At 47.5% G+C, this 18,370-nt stretch overlaps 3 protein-coding genes across 3 annotated transcripts; 1 reads left to right on the top strand and 2 right to left on the bottom strand.

Annotated features, from left to right (window-relative positions):
• Positions 1-6,745: 6,745 nt before the first annotated feature.
• On the bottom strand, positions 6,746-7,575 carry LOC4329391 (putative germin-like protein 2-3). The gene has a single exon (NM_001416616.1). It carries the CDS (start codon positions 7,528-7,530, stop codon positions 6,859-6,861), a length of 672 nt encoding a protein of 223 aa, NP_001403545.1. The 5' UTR covers positions 7,531-7,575; the 3' UTR covers positions 6,746-6,858.
• Positions 7,576-14,414: 6,839 nt separating this feature from the next.
• Positions 14,415-15,423, bottom strand: LOC4329390 (putative germin-like protein 2-2). The gene is made up of 2 exons (NM_001416615.1): positions 15,200-15,423; positions 14,415-15,110 (listed from the first exon to the last, which is right to left on the bottom strand). The coding sequence occupies exons 1-2, from the start codon at positions 15,333-15,335 to the stop codon at positions 14,575-14,577; spliced, it is 672 nt and encodes a 223-aa protein (NP_001403544.1). The 5' UTR covers positions 15,336-15,423; the 3' UTR covers positions 14,415-14,574.
• A 1,204-nt stretch (positions 15,424-16,627) lies between these two features.
• Positions 16,628-17,796, top strand: LOC4329389 (putative germin-like protein 2-1). The gene is given in 2 exon segments (NM_001416614.1): positions 16,628-16,869; positions 17,029-17,796. Coding segments are annotated over 2 exon segments (651 nt in total). The 5' UTR covers positions 16,628-16,754; the 3' UTR covers positions 17,565-17,796.
• Positions 17,797-18,370: the final 574 nt, after the last annotated feature.

Raw genomic sequence — 18,370 nt, 5'->3', positions numbered from 1 at the left:
CGCAGGCGAGCAACGGCTCAGACCGCTGCAGCAGCAGCGAGGGCGGCTAGACTGGCGGCAGCGGAGTTGGCAGCAGCTAGGGTGGAGGCGGAGGCGGAGGCGGCGGAAGATGTGGCACGTGCGGCGGAGGTAGAGGTTGAGACCTTGCGCAGCAGCATCAACGGAATCCATCGCCGGCGACATCACCGCCGACAGGGAGCTTGAGGAGCTGGCAAGAGGAAGGGCACGGGAGCGAGCAGAGCGGTGGGCAGCAGCCCACCTCCACGGCGGCGGCGGCGGCCCAAGGGACCGCGCGCCCGCCGACGGGAACCCAGACGGGCGCAGGCGTGCCGGCGGCAGCTCGGAGCTCGCACGCGGCCCTCGCAGGCAGCACGGCTCTCTCTCCCCTGACCGGCGCCATGGTCACCACGGCGTCCAGACGGTGGTCAGGGACTTTGGTCCCGGCGGTGGGTGGCCTACCCTCACCAAAACCAACTACATCGAGTGGGCCGCGGTGATGAGGGTGAGGCTCTAGGTGCGGCACATGTGGGAGGCAGTCCGGTACGGTGACGTCGACTACGACGAGGATCGGCGGGCACTGGATGCCCTCATCGTTGCAGTCCCGCCCGAGATGCAGTTCTCGCTTTCCCAGAAGCGGACTGCCAAGGAGGCCTGGGACGCCATCGCTGCGGCACGCATCGGCAGCGACCGCGCCCGCAAGTCCACACTGCAGGCACTCCGCAAGGAGTGGGAGAACCTGGCCTTCAAGCCAGGTGAGGATGTTGATGACTTTGCTCTCCATCTCAACACTCTCTTGCAGAAAATGGTGTAGTACGGCGACGACACCTATGACGAGGAGAGAGCTGTCGAGAAGCTCTTCCGCTGCGTCCCTGAGAAGTACAGGCAGATCGCTCGCTCGATTGAATCTCTGCTGGACCTCTCCACGATATCGATCGAGGAGGCGTTAGGTCGCCTCAAGGTCGTCGATGGTGATGAGCCACAGCCTCTCTCGGGGCCCATCACCATCGGCGGGAAGCTCCATCTCACTCGGGAGCAGTGGGAGGCCTCTCAGGGTGACGGGAGGAAGGGGGAGTCATCTTCCCCGACAGGCGGCCGTAAGCCGCGCAAGGCGCGGGGAGGTGTCCAGCTACGGTGGGCGCGAAGACGTGCCGAGGGTGGCGCCCGCAGAGGCGCCCAGGGCGTTGCCACCGGCAACCACAAGCCGACACGAGACGACGCCTGCCGCAACTGTGGCAAGCTTGGCCATTGGGCCAAAGACTGTTGACAGCCACGACGTGGCCAGGCCCACGTCACACGGGTGGAGGAAGAGCCGGCTCTGCTCCTGGCTCACGCAAGCATCGAGCTACCTCCAGTGGCACCGGCCGCAGCGGCTTTCCTCCACCTTGATGAGCCGAAGGTACTCGTCTCCCTCTGCAACGGCTCTAGCAATGACAAGGCTGATGGGTGGTACCTCGACACCGGCGCCACCCATCACATGACCGGCCGACGGGAGTTCTTCACCGAGTTCGACTCCAGCGTCCGAGGCTCCGTCAAGTTCGGGGACGCCTCCGGCGTGGAGATCAAGGGTGTTGGCTCCGTCACCTTCACCGCCAAGTCCGGTGAGCACAGGCTGCTCACCGGAGTCTACTACATCCCCGCGTTGAGGAATTCTATCATCAGCGTGGGACAGCTGGATGAGAACGGCTCACGCGTGTTGGTCGAGGACGGACTCATGAGGATTTGGGATCGCCGTCGTCGCCTTCTTGCCAAGGTAACCAGAGGCACTAATCGACTCTACATCCTCAGCGCGCAGGTCGCACAACCAGTTTGCCTCGCCGCTCGTCGGGACGACGAGGCGTGGCAGTGGCACGAGCGCTTCGGGCACCTCCACTTCGAGGCCCTGAAGCAGCTCAGTGCCAAGGAGATGGTGTGAGGCATGCCGTGTCTTGACCACGTGGAGCAGCTCTGCGACATCTGCGTGGTGACGAAGCAGCGGCGGCTCCCCTTTCCCCAGCAGACGAGCTTCCGAGCCAAGGAGCGGCTCGAGCTCGTGCACGGGGACTTGTGTGGCCCAGTGACACCGGCCACACCAGGAGGACGACGTTACTTCCTACTGCTCGTCGACGACCTCTCCCGCTACATGTGGGTGATGGTCCTCGGCAGCAAGGGAGAGGCTGCGGACACCATCAGGCATGCGCAGGCTGCTGCAGAGGCGGAGTGCGGCCGCAAGCTGCGCGTGCTGCGCACCGACAACGGCGGCGAATTCACAGCGGCTGAATTCGCGTCGTACTGCGCTGATGAGGGCATTTAGCGCCACTACACCACGCCGTACAGCCCGCAGCAGAACGGCGTCATCGAGCGGCGCAACCAGACGGTTGTGGGGATGGCTCGGGCCCTCCTCAAGCAGAGGGGGATGCCGGCCATCTTCTGGGGGGAGGCGGTGGTGACGGCCGCCTACATCCTCAACCGCTCGCCTACCAAGGCCCTCGATGGCAGGACACCGTACGAGGCTTGGCATGGGCGCAAGCCGGCAGTCTCCCACCTGCGGGTCTTCGGCTGCCTCGCGTTCGCCAAGGAGCTTGGCCACATTGGCAAGCTCGACGACAGGAGCACCCCAGGGGTGTTCATCGGCTACGTGGAGGGCTCGAAGGCCTACCGCATCCTCGACCCGGAGACACAGCGTGTGCGCACTGCGGGCGACGTTGTGTTCGACGAAGGGCGAGGGTGGGTATGGGACAAGGCGGTGGACGATGGTTTGACTCCGATGTATGACGACTTCACCGTCGAGTACGTCCACTTCGAGGGAGCTGGGGGAGTAGGCAGCTCTTCTTCACCTAGCGTGTCTACCCCAGCCCCCGAATCTCCACCGACTCCGACACCAACACACCCTCGGGCCACGACTTCGACTACGACGAGCTCTTCGTCGATACAACCCCAGCCAGTGACTCCACATGCTCCAGCACCAACAGCCACTCCTCCAAGCACGTCTACTCCGACGCCAGCTCGTGTTGAGCGCAGCCCGGTGGAGTTCGCTACTCCGCTCTCCCACGACGGGGAGCGCATCGACGCGTACCACGACGGCGAGCAGCTACGGTACCGTACAATGGAGGATCTTCTCGGCGACCAGCCGGTGCCGGGACTGGTGCCTCGCGACCTAGAGGCGCAGTTGCACCTTGCGTGCGACGACGGTGAGCCTCGGTCTTATGTAGAGGCCGAGAAACACGCGGCATGGCGTGCCGCGATGCAGTCGGAGATGGACCCGGTTCAGGAGAACCGCACCTGGGAGCTTGCTGACCTCCCTCGTGGTCACCGCGCGATCACCCTTAAGTGGGTGTTCAAGCTGAAGAGGGATGAAGCCGGAGCCATCGTCAAGCACAAGGCTCGCTTGGTGGCACGCGGTTTCGTGCAGCAGGAGGGGATCGACTACGACGATGATTTCGCTCCCGTGGCACGGATGGAGTCTGTGCGACTCCTTCTTGCGCTGGCTGCTCAGGAAGGCTGGGGCATCCATCACATGGACGTCAAGTCGGCGTTTCTAAACGGTGACTTGAAGGAGGAGGTCTACGTGCACCAGCCGCCGGGATTTGTGATCCCCGGCAAGGAGGGCAAGGTGCTACGCCTGCACAAGGCCCTCTACGGCTTGCGGCAGGCACCGAGGGCGTGGAATGCCAAGTTGGATTCCACGCTCAAGGGGATGGGCTTCGAGCAAAGCCCGCACGAGGCGGCCATCTACCAGCGGGGCAATGGAGGAAATGCCTTGCTGGTGGGTGTTTACGTCGACGACTTGGTGATCACCGGCACCAAGGATGCGGAGGTCGCGGCGTTCAAGGAGGAGATGAAGGCCACCTTCCAGATGAGTGATCTGGGGCCTCTCTCCTTCTACCTGGGGATCGAAGTGCACCAGGACAACTCCGGGATCACACTTCGACAGACCGCCTACGCCAAGCGCGTCGTTGAGCTGGCTGGGCTCACCGATTGCAACCCAGCTCTCACTCCGATGGAGGAGAGACTGAAGCTGAGCCGCGACAGCATGGCGGAGGAGGTAGATGCTACACAGTACCGACGTCTTGTGGGGAGCCTTCGCTACCTCACCCACACACGGCCGGACTTGGCCTTCTCCGTTGGCTACGTCAGTCGGTTCATGCAGCGACCGACGACGGAGCACCAGCAGGCTGTGAAGAGGATCATCCGCTACGTTGCGGGGACTCTCGACCACAGTCTCTACTACCCGAGGTGTCTTGGCAAGGCACACTTCATCGGGTACAGCGACAGCGACCACGCCGGCGACATCGACACCAGCAAGAGCACGAGCGGGATTCTCTTCTTCCTCGGCAAGTGCCTCGTTAGCTGGCAGTCGGTCAAGCAGCAGGTGGTGGCCTTGTCCAGCTGCGAGGCCGAGTACATGGCGGCCTCCGCCGCTTTGACCCAGGCGCTCTGGCTTGCTCGACTGCTTAGTGATCTCCTCGGCAGAGACACTGGAACGGTGGAGCTCAGGGTGGATAGCAAGTCCGCTCTGGCCCTGCCAAAGAACCCCGTTTTTCACGAACGGAGCAAGCACATCCGGGTGAGGTACCACTTCATCCGAAGCTACTTGGAGGAAGGGAGCATCAAGGCGAGCTACATCAACACCAAGGACCAGCTTGCGGACTTGCTCACCAAGCCTCTTGGGAGGATCAAGTTCCTCGAGCTCTGCTCCAGGATCGGGATGGCCCAACTTCCCCACAAGACGACGCACAAGACTTAGGGGGAGAATGTTGGATAAGTCTTTGTGGTCCTTGGTCGTGATTCTTCTTTTTGCTTTTGGGTAGTTTCACCTTTTTCAGGACAGCATCTACCCTTTAGCATATTTTTCAGTTGCTAGGACAGCTGCGGTTAGTAGGACAGCAGCAGTTAGCATCTCCTTTATGCCTCCTTTATGCTTTATTCAGTTTGGATGCCCTCTAGGACAACATCCCATTCAAATTTCGAATTTTAGACTAGGAGGGTGCAGCAATAGGCTAGTAGCCAGCTATGGCTATATATATGTATCCAACCTCCCTCGGGTAGGTATGGCTTTTGTGTTTAGTGAATGAAGAAAACCAGAAAATTGCCCCATCTCGAGTGCCATCCTCTTCTCAATGAGAGTAACCATTGAAATTCTAACAATTTCTTGATGGTCTCAAGTTGGAACCAGAGAATATTGAGATGAAAAATGCATTAAGGTATCCTTTGTCCCTTTGGTTACACTGAGATATTGTTTGATAACCTCATTGTTCGCACTCTATTCCTTGCTGCAACTGATCTACTGCATAGAGGAGCTAAACCATAGAGATTTTGAACCACAGATGAATTAAACATGCCCAAATAACACAACTGCTGCTCCGTGTGCCCCTTTTTTTTTCTATGATGTGTTTATTATGCAGACATTCCTAAGCATGATAGTCCTTCAGAAAACATGCTTATCACTCTAATTGGAATTGTGCGGCGAGGCTTTGCAAGCCTTGAAGATGTCAGACAGCGTCGATATGGAACCTTTGGGTTAACACCATCATGGCACACGTAGATGCTGAACTTGTTCAGGATTACAGTTAAAGATTGGAGTTGCTATCTTTTACTGGTTTCTAGGATATGCATCCGATGCCTTAGACAAACCATAGTGGTTTAGGTAATTTTAATTACACGTACGTTCTTTTGCTCATCAACCGTGTCCAGATGAACCATTAAAACCTATATATCTCCTTTCACTGTGATCCTTATGTAAATACTGTCTAAAATTACTAGTAGTTTGCTCATGAATTGAAACTCAGCTTGGACCATAAAATGTTGCTCCATATTTTCCAATGTAATTATACTACTTGTAGTCCTGAAGTGTTTTATTGCTTGGTCACAATTGACAAGCAGAGCAGCATGCACATTGGGTCCTTTGCACGGTTGTGTCAGTGAATCTGCCACCCCAACTACTTCTGTTGTAAATTTCCTTGAATTCTTGATATTAAAAGGTTCAAATCTTAATGGATAGTTACATAAAAATTAGATTAAGAATATTCCCTATGGTACTACCTATACGTCCCAAAATACGGAGGTACGGATTAATTTGCTGGGCGGCTACCAATGTAACATCTTCTCTACAGTCTACATGTAGTTAGATGTTTGAACCGTATTAGACCCTGGATGTGACACTTTTAGTTCTTTCGACGATGAAAGTTATACTCCTTTTTCTTTTTTTGAAAATTCTTAGTGCTCTTGAATTCGAAAAATGTTTCTATTTTTGTCAGGTTTGATTTGTTTTCATAGGTTTGTCTTTTATGTTTGTTTTGTCCACTTTACTTTCTCCCACTTTGCAATTCTAATTCAATTACCATTTTTTAAGGTAAAACCATAGTTGTACACGCCGTAGTTTTTTCTTCGAAAAGATTAAACCCTCTATTCCTTTGAATCATATTAGTATAACTTAATCATGACCTCACTTGCATTTGTCCATTTGTCCATTTCTTATGTTTTGTGGGGGTGATGGATGGCACCCCAAGGCATCAAATATTAAATATGTTACCAAGTGTTTGTTTTAAAATGTGCGAGTGTGAGCACCTAAAGCTAGAAGCACATGATAAAGCCAATAAAGCCAGATGCTTGAATTAACATCCATCTCATATTTTTCATCTTTTAATCTTCAAAAGTAACAGTTATTTCAGGGTCACACAAACAATTAAGGAGAAGTTGACGACCAACTATAAGAAGAAAATTGCTTTAATTACTTCAGAAATAAAAGAACATACAAGGCCACAACAGACTCAATAAACACAAAATATAATCGAATTAATAACAGAGGACGCAACACAATTGAAGAGAAAACATAATCTGTTCCATAAACACATTGATCTTGATCCACATCACCCTGAGCACTTAGAACTTAGCTTGGATTTGGTCTACCACTGTCTTCTCTACTTGAAAGGCCTTTGCAAGGATATCATCTGTGATGGATGGCTTTGATCCAAACACCGCATTGGCTACAGTGATCACCCCAGGGTTTTGGCTACTCAGTGCGACGATAGCAACCGCATCAGTTGTCCCATAGTTGAACTGGAAGTGGACAAGCCCCTTAGGAAAAACAAACACATCCCCCTTATTGATAACCTTGGTGAACAGCTTATTCTCGGGGTTGGATGTCACGAACCCAACATAGAGTGAGCCCTCAAGCACGGTGAGTATCTCGGTGGCACGGGGATGCGTGTGAGGAGGGTTGAGACCATGCAGCGCATAGTCGATGCGAGCGAGGGAGATGCCGAGGGTGTTGAGGCCGGGGACCTGCGCGACGTTGACCGCCGTGACGGCGGAGCCCTGCTTGTTGGTGGTGTTTCCGGCCATGTGGAGGCCGGAGAAGAAGAAGTCCTCGGCGGCGACGTCCTCGCCGTCCTTGCAAGCGACGCCATTGACGCGCACCGTGGACGCCTTGTCCGCGACGCACAGATCCTGGAGATGGCTCGGATCGGAGGCGACGACGCCGCCATGGTCAGAGCACCACAAGGCCAGGAGAGCGGCGGCGGCAAGGAGGAAGGAGGCGCGAATGGCGGCCATTGCTTCGTTCGATCGGTCAGCTAGGTTAGCTACTAATTAACATAAATTAATTAGCAAGCAGCTATACGAGCTTAACTTGCTAAATTCTGTGAATGTGTGTGATCAGTGAGAATGGCGAGGAAGCCTATTTATAGGGAGGATTAGCTATAGAAACTGATTAAGCTAGCTAGGGCCTAGGAAGCCAAATCGATCGATCTTGTTATTAATTTGCTAGAAAACTTATGCAAATTTTTTTGCCCCTAAAATTTTTATATTTGTGATCATCGGATTGCCTCAAGATTTGTGTATGAAGGAAAAAATTACTAGAAAGTAATTTTCACACATATCGCATGTAAGATCTCGGTTCCAGCTAACCAAACTATAGTTTGAATGCAAGTTTTATATAAGTTATATCGTAATTATAATACAGATATAATACAGTTAAATGTAGTTACAATATAATTACATTTCAATTATACGATAATTACATCTAAAAATTCTTTTACTCAAAAAAAATTGCAGTAGTTTCTTTGGTACTCCCAAATTATCTGTGCAGCCGGCGTGCATGCATCATGTGGATATAATAGACACGAAGACGGCTAGAATAGAATAATTACGAGGAAACTAATAATTGTTGAACAGGTCGCATGCATTTCACGACAGAAAGCTAAGTGTATACTATACGTATAACCTCCAGTTGGAGGCTAACAACGGTGTATAATGACGACAAATTATATATATTAATTAGGAAATACGACGCTAAATTAGTTTATGTTCAATGAAGGATAGTTGGATCACGGCATGCATTCATATGGTGATGCGTGACAGCGTTAAAAGTTAAACCAGATTCATGATCGATTTGTCAGGCTCATCCGCTTATACGAGAGCTTTTCCGTGTTCGCTTTACTTGCTGTTTGAATGTTTGTTGGCTAACAGTGTGCCGCAGCTGCTGCAGGTTCGACATGTTCTGAGTGTACATTAATTACGTATGTCGACATATTCCGATGGAGATATATATATCATTAGCGCTAGCGAATTAAAGACCCTTTCTCCCGATCTCTCTGTGTATGTACTCCCTCCGTTTTATATTATAAGATCTTCTAGCATTGCTCATTTCTAAATTTATTAACATTTATATAAACATGGGTAATGCTAGAAATGCTTATAATACGAAACGGAGGAAGTATAATTTAGAGACCACTTCACTATCTCTATTGTACCGTTAGGAGAGAATTATAAACTTTGAATATATGATGTGTATTCTACTAGCTAGTACTCTATCTGTTTAAAAATACTAAATTATTACATCTACGTACCAAATTGTTATACCTTAATATATAATTACCCCAGTGCTGTCTTGGATTTGTTTTTAATATTTAGATGTACATATATGGAGGAATTTGGGAAATTAAATGATGGTAATAGTATTTTATTATAGCTGATAGTAGAAACTGTTTGTTAAAATTCAAAATTGACTGCCAGATATAAGGGGCTCATTTGTATTACACACGAATGTTGATCTGACAACATATATTTAAGAGAGATATATATCGAACCAATGTGTTAAGACAGTTTTAATGATGTCACTAGTACATAATCGTTTTTTACATGCAGCCAAAATGGATCTTTGCATGTATAATTGGGCGGCCCGCAGGTGTCCGCGAAAATCATCATTTTGGCATGCAGCCGGTTTAACTGCACGGGAAGATCGATTTTAAGTAGAAAACCTTCCACCTATTTATTACTTCGTTTTGTAGAGAAACTTTCGGTACAAATGGGTGTAGCTTGGGCTGGGTGGGGATATATGGGCTATCATTGCATACGGACCTCTTAAGGGGCCGCATCTCTCAGGAGAGCGATTTTTGCAGGCAAGAGCACTTATGGCTTGCCTGCAACTTAATGGGGATCTCGTCCAAAAAATCAAATATGTAGTCGTATGTGGCTTACGTGACGGCTCCTTCATAACTTTAAATGCACTTAGTGGATTATAACTAGGCAACATATCCGATGTACACAGGCCCTCACGTGTACACACGTGCACACCAACTAAAAAATGTCACCAAAAAATCTAGAAAAAATCATACACATACTTTCAATTGTATTACACCTAGGGTTAAAATCTTAACATCAAATTCATTGTATTTTAGCCGTAACAAAAAAAACAAAAAATCTGACAGTTTTAAGGTTGCAATTTTGTCAGAATTTTATCTTTTTTGTTATTCTCTATGTAGAATGAATTTGAAGATGCGACTTTACACGTAGATGTAATACTATTGAAAGTACATATATGAATTTTCCTAGAATTTTTTGTGATAATTTTTAGTTGGTGTACACGGTGTGTACACGCGAGGGCCTGTGTGCATAGGATACGCTGCCTTATAACTACCCCTTTCATTTATCAGTAATTTTGACTTTTCATATGCTTTTTGCCAAATCGGCTGAAAATCGACCGACCGAATTGTATTAACAAGAAAGAGCAAGAGTCCAAGTTACAGTTCGACTTTAAACAGTCGAAGTAGGGAGATCAGCGGGAAACCAAAGACCCCAAAATAAAACAAAAAAGCTTTCCCTGAGCTTTACTCTCATTCTTTGAACACGTCGGCTTCTCTCCAAACGAGGACTTCCTCCTGGATAGCCCTGTAGACCTACGCCGCCATGCAGTTTTTGTGCTCGAAAATCCTGACATTCCTTTCTTTCCAAACCACCCAGCAAACAAGCATGCACAACGAGTCGAAGGCCTCCCTGTAGCCATAACCTAGCCGGGCTTGTCGCCACCACTTTGATAGCCCTTCGATCCCTTCTTCTAGCAGTAGGAACTGCACCTCCAACTATCCTGTCAGCATTCTCCAAACCCTGTTCGTGAAGCGGCATGAAACCAATAGGTGTTCGTAGCTCTCATTCTAGATATTGCACAGGACACACATCCCCATGCGGCCACAACTTTTTGCAGATTATCTGTCGTGAGACATCTTCCTTTTGTTGGCAGCCACATGAAGAATTTGATGCGCGATGGCACTCTTGCCTACCAAATCAGATCAACACTAAGAGAGCGGATGCGTGAAATGAAGAACATGTCATAAGCCAATGCCGCCGAGTGCATCCCATTCACTGTTAGCTTCCATCTGATGGACTCTTGATCCTCTTCTTGCACTTGAATCTCCCCATGTAATTGTACTATATTGATTCCGTCCCAAAGCATGAAGTACTCCATCAGTGTGTCATTTGACAAGCTTCCCCTGAGATCATGTACCCAACAATGCTGCACTAACCCTTGTGCCATTGTCAGCTTTGTCCTGCCGAGAAAGTTGCTAAGATAGGAAAATGGATGTTTATGCTTCCACTGGGCAGCCAACCTTCTCTTCAGAAATTAATGCCCTTCTCGTCGCTGACCTCTAAAGTGCTCGCAGCCCTGAAAAGATCTTGCTTATCGGTTGTTGGTCTTGAGTTCACCAGAGTCCAAGGCCGCCCCTTCTGCTCTAGTCTTTGTGCTAGCCATTTTAGTCGAAGTGCTTGGCCGAAAAACTCCAGGTTCATTATGCCCAACCCACCACATTCAATCGGGCTACACAGCACAACCCAAGCTACTAGATAGTGGCCACCATTCACTTCCTCCTGTCCTTTCCACAGAAAGGCTCGATATTTCTTGTTAAATTCTTTAATTACCCAATTTGGAAGCTAAAGCATAGAAAGGAAGTGGATAGGAAGCGCCGTGAGCACAGACTTGATGAGGCGCAGTCTTCCATCGGATGATAGCATTTTGGGTTTCCACCCTGCTACCTTCTTTGATTGCCAATCAAGAATTTGCACCTCTGCTTTTGTTGGTTTCTAACCGAAAGAGGGAGACCAAGGTAAACAATTGGAAACACTTCCACTCTTTCATATTAACAAGCTTTTGATAATCTCTGTGCTGTCCTCATCACATTGACTCGGTGTAAGTGCACTCTTGCCCAGGTTGGTTCTCAGCCCCATGGCATTCCCGAACAGTTCTAAGATTGGGAAAATAGCTCGTGCCTCCTGTTCCATCGGTCAGAAGAAAATTACAATGTCGTCCGTGTAGATAGAGGTGTTGGGGGATCGGTCTTCTAACGTCCAAACTTGCCAACAATCCCCACGAGGTGGCTTTCGCCAGGAGACTCCACAGTGTGTCCATTACCAGGACGAAGAGCAGAGGCGACAGAGGATCGCCTTGTCTCAATCCCCTCACAGGCTTGAATCTGTCGCTGTCTTTTGCATTCACCGCGAATTGATATTTCAGCTGTGAGGATAAGAGTAGAAATCCAGCTGCGCCACCTGGCTGCAAACCCACGGCTTCTCAGCATGTTTAGCAGGAAACCCCAAGAGATCGTGTCAAAAGCCTTCGTGACTTAAAATCATTGGGTTTTTCCTCTTTGAAACTGCATCGCCAAGCCTTTGACTAAGACAAAATTTTCTACTGAAAGCCGTCTGATTTGTCGCCACCAATTCCCCCATTCTTAGCGCAAGCCTTGTCGCCATTATTTTTGCCGCCAGCTTTGAAAACTATGTATCAAGCTAATAGGTCTAAAGTGTTTGATCAAAGTTGGTGCATCCTTCTTAAGAAGCAAAGTGATGATCGCTGTGTTCAGTTGTTCTAGGTTCTAGCTATTACCACTATGAAGCTTTGCCAAGGGCGCTAAAGCATCTAGGACCCCGTTGTTAATTTTGGTAATTAGTGACGAGCACTAATTGTAGACTAACTATTCTATTCGAGTGATATATTTCAGTTAAGACCACATGATGTACATACATTGGATGATTACAACGGATTAAAATTGATGGCGCAAGGCAATGAGATAAAGGTGATAAATCTAGCATTTTATTTTAATCGAGCGCGGTGTTGGGCGATCGGATTTTTGGTAGGTTTATTTCTAGCTTTGCCATACTATCAAGAACGGTAATACTTCAGCGCAGAAGTGATCAAAATGCCACATTAGGTTATTTGCATGAGGGCTTGGTTCGACCTATTCTTCATGTTTTCTGTTTGAGACCGGTCTAATCGGCATGTCCTAACGGTTTGACTGGGTCGGGCTCGGTCTGACCGGGCAGCCAGTGAGCCGGTGTGATGGCCTCCGTTTGGTGATCCAGAGCTAATAGAGCCGACACCAGTGTGACCGCGCTGCGACCGATCTGACTGGTAGACCAATGGCTGTCAGGGATAAGGATCCAGTGCAGTCATAGTTAGAGACTGCAAGTTTGGCAGTTGGGACTATTTTTCATAGTTGGATCAAGGCAATCAATGGTCCAAACTGATGCTACAACAGTTTTATACAGTAACAGCTACAGCACCTGCTACAGGAATACGTTTTCTGTGAACAGTATTTAGGTGAGATCTAGGACGTCAATTTCTGATCCAATGGTGGCCATAGGACTGCTTAAGTTGCAGTAGCTATAGCGATCCCAATCCGGCTGTCAGACCGGCTAGCCATCGCCCATGCATTAAATGCATTGTAACAGTGTAACGGCTAGTTTTGTAGCTGTTAAAATGGAGGCCTGTCTGAGGATGGGGATTTCACCCCGAATAGCTAGTTTTTGTGGGTGGGGGCATAAATACTCCCCTACCAGCAGCAAGGGGATCTTCTTGGCACATAATTCATTTGCATACATCTCTTGTACTCACTCTCACGCCTCTTGAGCATTTGTTCATTCATTGTTGGTGTTGGAGGGTTGTTTGAGCCAAGACAAGTGCATTGTATTGTTAGAGCTAGTGCGGCACTTGATCATGTCCGAGTCAAGTGTTGCCTGTTACTCTTGTAGGTTGCCACCTCCTAGACGGCTTGGAGAAGTTGTCCGATGACCTCTCCGAGAAGATTGTGGAAGAGGCTTGGTGTTGGTTGTGTGTGGTTTGGAGTTCACCGCCTTTGAGGTGAAGGAAATAAACTACCTTAATGATCGAAGCTTGGTTAGTCCACTTCGGGGCTGGCTCCCACCTTGCCCACCTCTTGACGAAGGGGTTCGGTGGCTTCGTGGTTTGAGTGGTGAAGTTGGGATCGCTTCAATGGGGATTAGGAAGCCTGCGAGTTTCCGAACCTCAGGTGAAAAATTTCTTGTCTCTTGTCTCATTTATTTATTACATTTACTATTGTGCAATTTACATTCATAGAAACATACTTGAGCCCCTATCACCCTAGGATTGCAAAACATAATCTAGTTGCTTAGTTAGTCTTATCCTTCACCAAGCCTAGCAAGTTAGGTTAGTTTTGATTAGGTGTAATTTATTTTTAATATCACCTATTCCCCCCTCTAGTCGACAGCTCAATCCCACAAGTGGTATCAGAGCTAGGTCTCTCTTGATTGGGCTTCGTTGCCTAGAGAGAAGATGTCGCACGAGGTGGGGAAGGCTCCCATATATAATGGAACAAATTATTATACTTGAAAAAATAAGATGTTTACTCACTTTAAGGCTATGAGCTTCCACATTTGAAATATTGTTGATGTATGTTTTGCTATCACCGGCAACAACTTGAAGAATGTTGACCATCGCAATCTCCAATTCAATGCCCAAGCCATAAATGCCTTGTTCAACTCCTTGAACCAAGAGGATTTTGATAGAATTAGCAATCTTGAGATAGCTTATGAGAACTGGAACATGGAGCGTAAAATTTATGAGGGCACAAGTGAGTACAAGGATGCCAAGCTTCACTTTTTCAAGATTCAGTATGAGACATTTGCCATGTTACCCGATGAGAGTGTGAATGACATGTATGGAAGGCTCAATGTGATTGTCAATAATCTCAAGGGACTTGGGGCAACCTTTCAATTTTGGCTTTAGTCAGATATAGTATATATCAGTTCCAAAAAATATAGATAGTGTATATGTATTAAAAAAATATTCTAAGGAGGCCACTCTATAGAGAGGATCTTACTGAAAGATTAGTTTATTTTCTTTAACATACATAGCCAAAGTTTCTTTCAGATGAATCACACTCAAATTTGAACATTTCCTTCAACACAAGATAATATCACAATTCATCAATACCAAAAACCACATTCTACAATTGAACAATAAAAGAACACACTAATGGATGTCATATATATGCCCCATATTCTCTAGAATTGAGCTTGGATTCGGTCTATGATGTTCTTGTCCACTTGGAAGGCTTTGGCAAGGATATCATCCGAGATAGATGGCTTTGATCCAAAAACAGCATTTCCCACGGTTATCACCCCTGGGTTCTGGCTGCTCAGAGCAGCAAGAGCCACAGCATTGTTTGTTCCATTGTTAAACTGAAAATGGACTAATCCTTGTGGAAACACAAACACATCACCCTTGTTAAGAACCTTGGTGAACAACTTATTCTCGGGGTTCGATATCACGAAGCCGACATAGAGAGATCCTTCGAGAACGGTCGGGATCTCGGTGGCACGTGGATGAGTGTGAGGCGGGTTGAGGCCGTTGGGCGCATAGTCGATGCGGACGAGGGAGACGCCCATGGTGTTCAGACCCGGGATCTGTGCAACGTTGACGGTGGTAACGTTGGATCCCTGCTTGTTGGTGGTGTTGCCGGCCATGTGGAGGCCGGAGAAGAAGAAGTCGCCGGCGACAACGTCCTTGGCGTCCTTGCAAGGGAACCCATTTACACGCACTGCATATGGATCCGTGAACAGAATCATCAGTATGGTCAGTCACACAAAATTACAGTATATATATGCGGAGTTCTTGCAGATCGAGTACCTTGAGACATCTTGTCGACGACGCAGAAGTCCTGAAGAAGGCCAGGATCGGAGGCGATGGCGCCATGAGAGCACCACAGAGCCAAGAGGGCAACGACAGCAAGCTGCTGGAGGAAGCAGGCGCCAACAGCAGCCATAGCTGGAGCCTGGAGGAGGCAGAGAGTTCTCTATAGAAAAGAATACTTATGGTATAGCAGATTGCTCTGATGATATATATATTGTGATGAACTGATGATGAAGAATGTCATGGATTGAGAGGAAAGCTGGTATTTATAGGGGGAGTTCAGGTTTCAGAATAGCCTATTGAACTCTGAAATCTCTGGTAATGATTGTGATGACAGAGAATATTGTCTGTCTGTGCATGCCATGCATGCGTCGTACAGCACCAAGAACGAGTCACTGCTAGCTAGTAGCTAGATAGGAAGAAGGCGTCATACATAAAATACATAATATTGCGTGGATGGGCAACCTGCAGTCTGCAGATACATATACCTATCTATCCTGAAATAAATCTTATTAATGTTATCATACATGCTTTGTGCTTGAAGAAGTCTAAGCCATGGATGAGTACTGTATCTGCAGACTTAGCAGCCGTGGCTATTAATGTTGTCCAAGGTGGATATATGGATCATATTAATTCTTTACTGGTTTGCTGTTTGCCGGCCGGCCTGATCATCGATTGACAATGGTCCGATCTCCATTGTAATATTCTTATCTCATCATAGCAATTAAAATTAACACCATATTTGTTCCGGAGAAAAATGCACGTAAGGAAATAATAATGCTTGCTTTTCATTGCTTGCTTCCTTCCAAGAAGACGGGATTAAAACTCCTTCGACCAACCGAAATGACAGAGGATTGACTACACGCCTATACTATCTACAAAATTATGCCTAATTAAACGTTGGATATAAGAGGACGGACTCCCATATCAAAATTTATTAAGACTCTGCATGCCTTGAAACCGAGTACATCGACTAATCCACACCTTGTTGTGGTGCTAACTGCTGCATGCCTTTCTCAATGATAATGATACCTAATTAAAACGTAGTTTTCCCAAACAGAATTTGTTAACCGAACGACGAACGCGTAATGCATAGCCATTATTAAATTGTTGCTTGACGTAATTTGTTTAAGCAGGTGCCGTTACCATCGAGTCCACCTGGAGAGAGCACAATTTACACATGATGAAGAATCAGTCAGAAGCTATATTAGCTTCTTACTGAATTTGCTGTAGCCGCTGCTGCAGGCAGGCCACAACACGTTTATTCAGACTTGTTCCAAATTACCAGAGAATTGGCGTAGACCATTTCTTCAAACCTCAATACATATTAAACATCCAATTAACTTTCTCAACACAAAGCAAGCACAAGCCAGCTTGATCCTCCTACTCTACTCCATCTCTATATATACTGGGTATCTCTCACCCCGTTTGAAGCACACAGCAAAGCATCATCATCAGTTCATCACATCACAAGAAACTTTGCGTTGCATCCTTTTGTTTCCTGCTAAAATTGACACGCACTTGATTTAGTGATTAGTGTCCTAAACTCCTAATGGCCTCAACATGGTTCTTCCTCCTTGCCCTCCTGGCTGTATCGATTTCGAATGCTTTCGCCTCCGATCCCAGCCAACTCCAGGACTTCTGCGTCGCTGACAAGATGTCGCAAGGTAATACTGCAAACATGCTACAGTTAGTTTCCATATATTTTACTTATATGTGCATTTAAATCAGTAATATAGCGTGTACTTGTCTTTAGGGTTAAACAGGGTAATTTTGTTGTTAACTAATCCGATTGAACTATTCTACATGTTTGGGCAAACTTGCAGTTCTAGTCAATGGATTTGCATGCAAGGACCCAGCGGCCATCACCGTGGAAGACTTCTTCTTCTCCGGCCTTCACATGGCTGGAAACACCAGCAACAGGCAGGGATCGGCCGTGACAGGAGTCAACGTCGCCCAGATCTCTGGGCTCAACACCTTGGGCATCTCTTTGGCCCGCGTCGACTATGCGCCCTATGGTCTTAACCCTCCGCACATTCACCCACGTGCGACCGAGATCCTGACTATACTGGAGGGCTCACTCTACGTCGGCTTCGTTACCTCCAACCCTGAGAACAAGCTGTTCACCAAGGTTCTTAACAAGGGGGACGTATTCGTGTTTCCTCAGGGGTTGATCCACTTTCAGTTCAACTATGGTACAAAAGATGTTATAGCCCTTGCGGCTCTAAGTAGCCAGAACCCTGGAGTCATCACCATAGCAAATGCGGTGTTTGGATCGAAGCCGTTCATATCAGATGATATCCTTGCCAAGGCCTTTCAGGTGGAGAAGAAGATAGTAGACCGGATTCAAGCTCAGTTCTGAAGTTTCTAAACAAAGTTGTTTCTTTATCCATGGGTGATGATTCATTTGTTCTTTTTACATTAAATTAAGTTAATTTACGTTATACTTAATTGTATTGTACATCTCATTCTTGCAAGTTGTAACACATCAGTAAGTTTATATTGAACTTTGTGAAATAAAAATGTAATAGGGAACTGCGCTGTGATCAAGTTTGTATTTACCTATCTAATGAAATTCCACAGGTTGATGTATATGCTGTCTTTGTACTTTTGCTCCCTCTCTATTAATACATAGTACTAGACAAAGCTTTTTGCTCTCCTTTAAAAAATAATTGTATATGCTATGTAAATTAGACATGTTCACACCATAGTCCGATGAACACAAGTAATTAGCAGTAGCATTCTCCTTGTGGAAGTCAGATCACAGTACGATGATCAATCCTGCCTTAAATAGTCAAATTTGTGTCTGAGTTCATTATTCCAGAGTTTTTTTTTTAAGGAAACTATAGCAGGTGATTAACACCAGCCTGAACATTTATTAAAAATATAAGACGTCCAATTACAAGTATAAAGATATTTACAAGGGGTGGGGGAAAAGGAAGGGTCTCAAGTATTCCTTACACCACTAAGATTATTCACCCAGGAGCTGAGCGACGGGCGGAGTCGCTCTGGGCAGCGATGTACCCAGAGCGCAAGCGCAAGGTCATCGATGCACCTACGTCTGACTTGGGAGGCGGAGTCATCTACTCCTTGAAGATTTCGTTGTTCATCAAAGCCCATGGAAGCCTAGGCCCGAGCAGCCCTCATGCAGCGAAGGAACAGGTGTTC

This window comes from Oryza sativa, chromosome 2, assembly GCF_034140825.1.
Source record: "Oryza sativa Japonica Group chromosome 2, ASM3414082v1".
In the NCBI taxonomy this organism is placed as follows: domain Eukaryota; kingdom Viridiplantae; phylum Streptophyta; class Magnoliopsida; order Poales; family Poaceae; genus Oryza; species Oryza sativa.
This window is presented reverse-complemented; position numbering and strand designations above follow the sequence as displayed.